The following is a 10,345-nucleotide window of genomic DNA, read 5'->3' as shown; positions in this document are numbered from 1 at the left end:
CTACATATATAGAAACTGGAAATGATAATGTATTATATAAAATGAAACTATCGCTCCTATCTTTTGGAAATTACCTAGTCTGCAGGAATATTTCCTCTCTCCTCTATTTACTTTCTCTCCTTAGTTCTGAGTGTTCAAGAAGAATCATGCACATAGGCTAAGAAAATTGGCCCCAGGTTTCAGAATGCCAGCATGGAATGAAAATCTAAATATGTAACCATGTCATATATGTATATTCCCATTTCAAAATATGCAAGATGTGTTCAAAATGTTAAAAACTGAGTCTAATATGTTATAAAACTTTGTTTTTATCTAGAATGTGTTTCTTTACAATATTATCACAGTCTTTCCCATAAGTACAATGATCTTACTTTGTTGTACTTCTTACCTTCTAATTGTTTCTCATCAGCATCAGTTATATCTGTTTGGATTGTGTCAAGAATCTTGGACACATTTTGAGAAAACATAGGAAGCTTCCATGCCCTGGAAAAATAGTAAGAGTATAGCTGTGTAGCCATCAAACTTAGTTCATCAGTAGAAGCTTTTTCAATCCCCACAGCTATGACTTTTACTCCATCACGTTGCAATATTTGGGCAGGCTCTTCTATTTCATCGACAGAGGGTGTTGAAGACACGACCAGCAAGATTTGATCTCTATCTGTTGTCTTTTCTTTGAAATAGGTCTCATGAACCCATCGGAGAGCACTGCCAGTCTTCAAGGGCCCACCCCTGAATGCAAACTTCTCTTTGATGTGATTCAACATTTTGATTCTTGCTTCATAGGTGTCCAGTTGAAACTCACTGTGCACATCATCACTGTATTGGGCAAGTGCAATGCGGTACTGGTTTGGTCCCACTGGTAGACCATATATCATTTTGCTAATAAAATCTTTAATGTAAGGGAATGAGTCATTTCCCAGTTCACTGGAACTAGCAATCAAAAGGACAATATCTGCAGGTTCACGAGCTGCAAAAATGGAGAAAGAAATGCTTTTATGTTATGTTTAGTCATTATGATCAAACCATTTGGACAACAAGAATAATAGAGAGAAGTTTACCCAGAAATTGTCAGAAAGCACCTGACCACAGTTGCAGAGAGTCCAATAGAAGAGATCTCCCAGAAAAACTCTTGCGTATCACAAACTGAAAAATATTTTTCCATGTCATCTAATAATTTTCATTAAAAAAGAAATTCAATTTTGCTTCATGAACTTTTGCTAAGGGAAGTCATCTGCCTATTGTGCCAAGACCCTACAGCTCCTAGTGATTAATAGGAGTTGTAAATCTCAGTGTTCCTCAATATCTTGGTTTCTGATTTCCTTCGTAACTCTTAAGTAATGTTTCTGTAATTCTTTACTGAACAGTGTATAGCCCACATAATATCTCAAGTAAGAAAAATGGATCTAAATCAGGCGTCGGCAATATTTCCGGGCAGAGTACCAAAAACACCTGCAACCTCAACTTGCAGGATGTTGGCATGGTAAGGCAGATGGCAGGGGAGCTATGCAGGCCTGATCCTTATTTGTGGCAGTGCAGCCCCAGCCGCTTTCTCACAGGTGCACGTGCCAAGCAAAATGTCTTTGAGTACCACACTCTGGCACCCATGTCAGGGTTTTCCTACCCCGATCTAATTTCCAATAGGATTGATACCAATAAAGAGTACAGTGAGTAAAAAAGGCCCGTGAAAGGCAGGTTGAATCGCAATGTGGGCCTGGGCAGCCTAGGGCCCAGCTAGGTACTAACTCTGGGATCCAGCCCGTAGAGTAGCCCCACACAACTCATCTGGCCTGCAAGGTCCAAAGGTTGAGCACCACTGATCTAATGTAAAAAGGGGCTGCATTAAGCAACTACATACACAACCTCCTTCAGCACAGAAAAAAACAACTTCAGTTCTAGAAAACAGTTGACATTTTATGGACTGAAGAACAGAAAGTCTCCTACCTTTCACAACCCTGGCTTTTTTTAAGTGTTTGTATACAAGAGAGGGATTTTGATTCTGCAAATGCTATAATATCATACTGATATAATATTTTGCATTAACTCTGCCTAACAGGATCCTAGGAAAGTAGGGCTGGAAGGGACTCAACAAGGTAATCTAGTCCAATCCCCTGCTCAAGACAGCATCATCCTTGACTAAACCAAGTGTCTGTCTAACTTGCTTTTGAAAAGTTCCAAGGATGGAGATTCCATAATTTCTCATGGTAACCTATGCCAATGCTTGACTACCCTTATAGTGAAAAAGTTCCTCCTAAACTCCAAGTTAATTTTCCCCTGCTCAAGCTTGAGTCAATTGCTTCTAGTCCTGTTCCCTAGAGCCATGGAGAAAAGCCCATCTTCATCTCTGTAATCACCCTTGAGGTACATGCAGAAATGAATTGATGTTTTCACATTGCTAAGTTAATTTGGGCACAAAGGAACTTCAACTCTTTTTTGAAACTTAAGAAAAGCTTCAGGAATACTTGCAATCTTGCATTTTGAAGGGTTCGTGAAGAACCATCCAGTTGCCCAAGCAGATAAGCACTGATTTTTCAGACTGTCAGTGTGCCATGCAAATCTAATTGCGAGCCCAGGTCAGATATGCCAGGCTCATTTCTCATTTTCAGAACACACAGAGGGTATCAACGATGATAAAAGTCCTCTGTGCTCTAACATTTACATCTGTATTAATCATAACATTGTAAATCTTATCCATAAATATTTTCACATGGTTGCATTTCTTACCTTCTAGCTGTTTTTCTTCACGCAGGTCAGTTACTTCAAACATAGTTGTTTGCATTGCACTATTGACATCCAAATTAATACCTTCAATTATTTGGGGCATATGTTGAGAAAAGACAGGAAGTTCCTCTATCTTAGGAATTTTGTAATAGAACAGGGGTGTAGCCATCAAAGCTAGTTCATCATAAGGAGCTTCTTTTGTCCCTACAGCTATGATCTTTACTCCACTACTCTGCAAGATTTTGGCAGGCTCTTCCACATCATCATCTGAGGATGCTGAAGTCACAACCACCAAAATCTGATTTCTTCCTGTTGCACTAGCTGGTCTTTTAAAATATCTCTCATGAACCTTTCGGAGACCATTGCCAGTTCTGACTGACCCACCCCTAAATACAAAGTTCTTCTTGACATGGTTTAGCATCAAGTTCTTTGCATTATAAGTATCTAGCTGAAACTCCCTATGCAAATCATCACTGTACTGGGCAAGTGCAATACGGTACTGTTTAGGTCCTACTGGCAGATTATCAATTGTTTCTGCAATAAAATCTTTTAAGGAGCCGAATGAAGAGTCTTTCAGGCTGTCGGAGCTGTCAACCAAAAAGACAATATCTGCAGACTCTGGGGCTGCAAAAGTAAAGAGACGAAGATGTTATCCTGTGACCTTTTGGATCCTAATAAATGCAACACAACAAAGTAGAACTTTTTTTTTTCAAGTAAGTATGACCAAAAGCCAAAACATAACATTTTTATAATGATGACCAAAGTATCCTATTTTTTGGAGTGTGTTTGAATATAACAGCTTCTTATCATGAAAGGAGGGGAGTCGGGGGAGGGGGCTCTACAACTCTCATTTACTTCCAGGGGAATTGCAGCATCTGGCATTTCCCAGACTCACACACTGCATTTCCTTTAAAGCATGTAAAGTTTCCTTATGCTTTAAGGAATGGAGCACACGTCATTTATTGACTCCAGTACAAGAGATCCCTTTAAATCCTAAACTTCTTTGACATGTTTTCTCCAGTTATACCTGAAGCGTTCTAGCTCTTTTCCTCTGCTTTGGGAAACAGATTATACTGTCTAGAAAACTGGTACTGCATCATCTCAACAATTTTAATGAGAATTTCTTATTCTTGTTCACTGAAAATCCCTTAACTTCATGTTTGGCAGTACATTAGTCCAATCCAAGAAAAAATTCTTGAGCATCATAACCTCAAACTTAAGAATCTTCCAAGATTTTATTCCTCACCTATTCAGAATATACCCAAGTGCTGCAGACCAGCAACTACTCTTATTCCATGCATGTCCCCCTCAGGAAAGTTACAGTAACACAGATATGGCAATGTAATTGTATTGTTATAACTCTGCCAACAAATTTCCTCATTTGTACAAGTCCTGAGGTACAGCGAAAGCCAATCCAGAATCACATCGTCTTTAGACAATGCAGTAAAATCTTCCTCATAAAGCTGTTCCACCACAAAGTACTGAAGAACACTGATACTTTTTGCAGTTGTGATGACCCAGGAACCATACAAGAGGCATGGGTTTTTTGTTATGTTTTACTGGGGCAACTGTATAGTTAGGACAAATGTTGAACAAGTTTTTAGGCACAAAGTGCACAATGTTTTCTCCCAGCCAGCTATACAGTTGGTCCAATAAAAAAAAAATTGCAAAAAATCCTTGCCTTTTATACAAAAAAAACAATTGAAATTCCATTTAAATAAACAAAAACCCTACCATAAGCAGAGATTTTACCTCAGAAAAAGGAAATGCCATAGCTCCTATTACATTCCAGTAGGAATGCCTATATCTGTAATAACTTTACATGCAAAGTGCTCAGTTACAGCTCTTATGGACAGCAGTAAGTTGGTGTACTTCTTCAAGAGCCAAGGAAAAGTCAAGGGCCATGCCACATATCCCTCTTAATCCTTGCTAGAAACCATCTGATCTCCTTTCCAGTTGAATCTAGTAATGAAAGCTCCATAGCCTCAGGCTCTATGCTTCTTGAAGGAGAAGAGCACTCAATTACAGTACAAAATCCTAACATGGATAGTTCATGTAAATAGAATATAGGTTCCATAGCTATTCATGTGTATTTGAGTATATGAGTGCATATGTGCATGTATGTGTATATGTATGTGAGTACACACATGCCTGTAAGAAAGAGTGAGAGGTTCTTTTTAGGGTCTGTTTTTGACTGGGTACCTTTCTTGCACAAATTTTGTGTAGATATGACTTTACTATATGCCAAGGAGTGGAGACTTGGATGTCACACACTTAAAGGTTTAATATTAATCTTAAAGATGTGAATAAGGTTGGCAAGGTTGGACCCTTCTGTTTTACATTCTGTACCACTAAGTCCCATTTCAAACTTGTACCCTTGCAAACAGTTAACTTACAGGAGTAGGCATATATGATTGTCCATTGTGAGACTCTACTTCTAAGTCAGATCCTATATCTTAGACTTCTTTTTTAAGAGCCCATACAGAAGTATATAGTGCTCGTTGCTATTGTCCAAACTAAGCTGCTGCTTACGTACATACATGCACAGCAGTCCCAATTCTAGACACTTCAGCTTCTCATCAGTATTTAATGGGAGACTAAGCATTTAAACAATCTTGTTTCATAAACTATAGTATACAAAGAGATGCTGAATTACCGGGCTTCTGAGTCACCAAACTGCAAGTGCCTACCAAGACGAGACACAAAGCCAGCAACATCTTCTACTGGGGATGAATGTTTCAAGCTTCAGTTCTGGGGAGGGAAATCCCATATATCAATTGGATATACAAGTGGAGTGCTGGAACGCTTCAAGACATTGCATTACAAGTGGAGTGCTGGAACACTTCAAGACACTGCATTACTTCAAGACATTTACTGCTCAATTGACCAATCAACTGCACAGTAAACATCTTGGCATCTACATGCACCCCGATTAGGGCACACAAAACTAATAAACCCCACAGCAGGGTAGTTTTATGCAATACAAGTACTAGCCTCCTGAGGAGTTTTTTTGTGTGCAGCAGAACACATGTAGACACTGTCCCAGCTAGCCAGGGCACAGGGTACTTCATTGAGGGCTTCCCAGCTGGCAGCTCCCACGCTGAAGCATGCTCATGCCTCAGCTGACCCCTCTGCAGCACATGAAGCTGGGGGGAGCATCCCTGGGCTGCCTGCTTCCCCCAGCTACACGTGCTACAGAGCAGCTGGCTCAGGCAAAAGCGTGGCTCAGGCAAAAGGGAGCTGCCTGCTGGCTAACCTGCACTGTAGTACTTTGTGCCACAGCTAGCTGGGACAGTGTCTACTTGTGCACTACTGCACATGAAAAAAACTCCACCTTTCATGTCATTAACAAAACACTGCAAAGCTCTATAAAGTTCTAACTGCCATCCCCCGTAATATATACCCCAACTTCAAACTCAAATCTTAATTAATGCACATGTTAATTTCAACCTCATACTGTCCTGTATCAACTGATGTATCCAATTGCAGGTAGTCCACATTGATACATAACATAGTTACACCTTAATACATTGTAAGGGTTGTGGTTAAACTTTGTTAGAGTATAGGTATAAATAGTAACATATATACATACTGTTTTTCATTATTATTTGCGGGAAAAAAAGACCAATTTAAAGGATGTTTTAATTGTGTTAACATATTCCCAGACACAAAGAAATGTTATGCTGGAGTTAAAGGAGAACATATACATCAGTAACTTAAATGGTATACACTAACAGAGGAATTTTGAAATAATCTAAAAGCCAGCGATGCAAAGTTGGGAAATTCTGAGTTAAAAAGTTAAACTTGTCTATATACATATTTAAGTTTAACTTTTTAACTCAGAATTTCCCAACTTTGCATCGCTGGCTTTTAGATTATTTCAAAATTCCTCTGCTAGTGTACACACATACACACACACACACACACACACACTTGATGGTGTGTGCGCATGCATATATATATATATATATATAGAGAGAGAGAGAGAGAGAGATCGATCTCTATTATATATATCTATATCTCTCTATATATCTATATATCTCTCTCTATATATAGAGAGAGATCTCTCTCTTTCTCTCTCTCTACATATATCTATATATCTCTAGAGACATATAGAGATATAGATATATAGGTATGTGTAGAGAGAGAGAATGTTAAATTTGTATATACATCCATATCCATTCATATATACAGATATATCTTCAGCTTGGTTTTATACACATTATCAAATAATTAAAGGTATTTTAGAGAAAAATTGGCATATCACCAAAACTTCAAAGTAAAAGTTTAAGATCAAAACAAATATATAAATACAAATATTGTTACAGTGAGAAAAATACAATATTTTAGCTTCCTTGGTGATACCACATAAAAGTCTTACCAGTGTAAAACTTCATCCCCTTCAAAGTGGCTCAAGAAAGATGCACACTCTTTTAAAGGGAACTCTATCATCAGTTTCCCACAAAAGCCCTCCCAATACCGCAATGCAACTATGTGTTTTAAATTCTTCCAAACCATCAAAATGAACTTACGTTTTTCTTGGCACAGTTAACAAGGCTGGACTTCAAAATTTGTGTTCACTGCCAGCAACAGCAGCTGTCAGGGTGGGGCTCAGTTTTTACTTAGCTGTCTTTGGTTTCCAATTAACCTGATCTTGGCTTTAATAATTCCTGTAAGTTCTGCAACTGAGGGCTTCTGCTGGGTAACAGCTTCTGAGAAGTGTTTGGTCTCAATCAGGGTGCTGATACTTTCTTCTTTTACCTGTATCAATTCCTTCCCATGCCTCTTATCACAAGTTCTTCTTCCTACCATAAGTTACCCTCCCTGTTGAAAGCGTATGATATCAAAACATTATGGGCGTGTCCACAGATGCAAGCACGTGCGTTTGCAGCAGCCCAAATAGAAGCGGTGCAAATTTGAGTCGGGGCTTTTTGCTTCAGCGCACATGCTCGGACATGCACTTCGTTGTGGAGCAAATTGTGCCACTTGGGGCAAAATAACCCTGCCTGGCTCCTCCAGGATCTTCAGCCAGGGGGAGCTAGAGCCCAGGGCCAGCACCTGTGCTATCCCCAGCAGTATAAAGAGCTGCCCTGTCCTGGCCCTAGCAGTATAAAAAGCCACCCTGGCAAGTAGCTCAGGGCTACTAGCTCTCAGGAGCTTCTGGGGCCCAGCCAATTGGTACCTGGGGATACAACCCCTTGTGCCAGCTGGACTGGTGAAGCAGCCCTGAGAGTTCTCTGCACCCTCTACCCACTGCAGCAGTCTGGCAGTGGGGGCTGCTGCCTGGCTGTGATGGGGACTGCAGAGCCAGTAGAGGCATCTGCCCCTCTGGGCCAGTTGCCAGTGGACTGCAGTTGCAGGGTTGGCCTTTGTGCAGCACTACTGCCACGTGTGCTCCCTGCCTGGCCATCTGGGCAGCTATCACCCAGAAGATCTTCCAGGTGTGGTGGCCTGCTTTGAACTGTCAAAGCATGTCATCCTGGCCCCATTTAGCCAGGAGGTCAGCCACAGCCAGATGGGTTCAAGGTGCCAGCTCTGAACAGGCAGGGTCCTGCCACTGGCCTCCCTAGCAGGAATTCTGGTGTTCCCTATTGGAAAACTGAAAAATCTCTGATAAAAAAAATCCCAAAGTCACTCTCTAAAATACCCGCAAATCCATGTTCCTCCACAAGTAAAACAAAAGACCACTATAAAGAGAGAGAAAGAGAGTAAGACAGAGACAGCGATCAGTTGGAAAATGTTTTATTGATATATCTACAGTGTTAAAGCAAGTCTCATCATAATAATAAAGTGAACTCTAAATACAGGTTTCATGAATTCATATTTTGCTGCCCTCCCACAGGGCGATGGACCCCACACAAGGGGTTCATTCCCCACACAAGGGCTATGGCCTGTAAGCCCCACATGCCCCACCCCAGCCCCCTGATTGCTGCCCCACCTGCCCCCATCCCCACCAGCTGCTGCAGCCCCCGCAATGGCTGCCCCACCCAGCTCCACCCCCACACTTCCCCAGACCTCCCGATGGGTACCCCACCCAGCCCCCACTTTTTTGTTCCTGCACGTGCTTGTTGCCCTGCCTGAAAGGGGTTTGAGGTGGGGCTAGAGGCACGTACCTGCTCATGTGGACATGCTCTATGTGGGCAGTTGTTATTTTTCTTTAAGGATTCATACTGCAGGAACTGAGGCTTGATGATATACCAAGTACATTTGCTGGCCCAACTGCCTTCTTTTTAACAGTTTACCCTGAGAGAATTAGCTGGAAAGCTCACGTTTCATCAGCTAAGTACATCCTGCAGTACTGCAGAAATTTCTTGGAAACTGATTAGCAGGACTTAGTATACAATATTCATTTTGAAAAGAAAAAAAACAAGTTTTCCACCTACACAATGAACAGGTCATTTAGGGACAGAAATTACACATAAAACAGTATAAGTGATCAGAAACCAGTTCAAATCTGTAACACAAAAGAAGTTCACTGTGCATAAACCACTTCCAAAATGGCCAAAACCAGTTTAAGATAAACCTGGATGGATTTAGTATCAGACTTAACTGATTAAGTTAAATCAATTTATTGAACTTCTGTCCCAGATCCCCTCCCAATTCAAGTTAATTCATGGTCCCCCAGTATCCAAGGATGCTTTGCAGTGCCCCGGCAAATGCCCCACCCCCTGTAGGGCACGTGGGTTAGCCTTGGCCCAAGCTATCTGCTTCAATTCTATTGCCCCCTGGCTTCTGTCCTGTGCCACTGCAGGCATGTGGCTGCATTTCTGGAATCAAAGTGAATGTCTGTTCACTTGCTTATTGCATCCATCTATGCAGCTTATACTAAGATTGAAGATGCAAAGATTGAATCAATTCAACCTCGTGTTTTTGCCTATCTGCACTTAGCTTTGGAAAGTGGATTTGGTTTGTAGTTATGTGCTGCAGACTTGAACTCACGCAGTCCACCGAGTTACATGAGAGTTTTATGATGCCCACAACTGTCTCGGTAGCTCAGACCACCTGGAATTACTTAAGGAATGAAAGGCAATATATCAAATTTAATATCAATTCTAAATTTACACAGCTCCACCCTATTATGTTCTTTGCTTCCTAAGTATAAAGGCTCATTTTTTGGGATGAATTTTAATTCATCTATCCTATTTAGGTATCCTCGATGTATTTTCATATGTGTTTTCTTTTTAGATTTTTAAGCTAAGAAAGAGGAAGGAATAAGACTGAACATTGATCAACAATGATAAAATGAAGGACAGCATTTGACTTTGCAACCCCCCCCCTTACACTTTGCATGACCATACTGGATCACTGATTTTAAATCAGATTACTTGGGACTAGTTCTGAATTATTGTGGAAAAGATCCCTCTATTCAGAATCCTACTTTTGTTACCAAAACTTTGTGTAGAGTTTGCTCTGAATGCTTATAATAACCTGTTGTCTCAGGAAGTCTGCTTCTTGCCCACAGCCTGAATCCAAGATGTCACAGAAAGATTACTGAGACTCATCTGGCCCTCTGACTAGTACCTCATGCTGCTCATCCATGTGTGTACCAATGATGGTGCCAGGGATGACCCTGAGCAGATCAAAAGTGACTACAGGGCCCTGGGTACAAGGGTAAAAGGAACAGGGA

At 40.9% G+C, this 10,345-nt stretch overlaps 1 protein-coding gene across 1 annotated transcript in view; it reads right to left on the bottom strand.

Annotated features, from left to right (window-relative positions):
- LOC102376909 (collagen alpha-6(VI) chain) overlaps nucleotides 1-7,530 on the bottom strand; it is a 78,648-nt gene extending 71,118 nt beyond the window's left edge. Inside the window, exons 1-2 of the mRNA XM_025192543.1 lie at nucleotides 7,341-7,530; nucleotides 2,722-3,342 (exon numbers count right to left, since the gene is read on the bottom strand). Of these exons, the coding sequence (XP_025048328.1) occupies nucleotides 2,722-3,342; nucleotides 7,341-7,530 (811 nt within the window). The remainder of the gene's footprint in view (nucleotides 1-2,721; nucleotides 3,343-7,340) is intronic.
- Between the last annotated feature and the right edge of the window lie 2,815 nt (nucleotides 7,531-10,345).

The sequence above is a fragment of the Alligator sinensis genome, unplaced genomic scaffold, assembly GCF_000455745.1.
Source record: "Alligator sinensis unplaced genomic scaffold, ASM45574v1 scaffold1159_1, whole genome shotgun sequence".
NCBI lineage: Eukaryota > Metazoa > Chordata > Crocodylia > Alligatoridae > Alligator > Alligator sinensis.
This window is presented reverse-complemented; position numbering and strand designations above follow the sequence as displayed.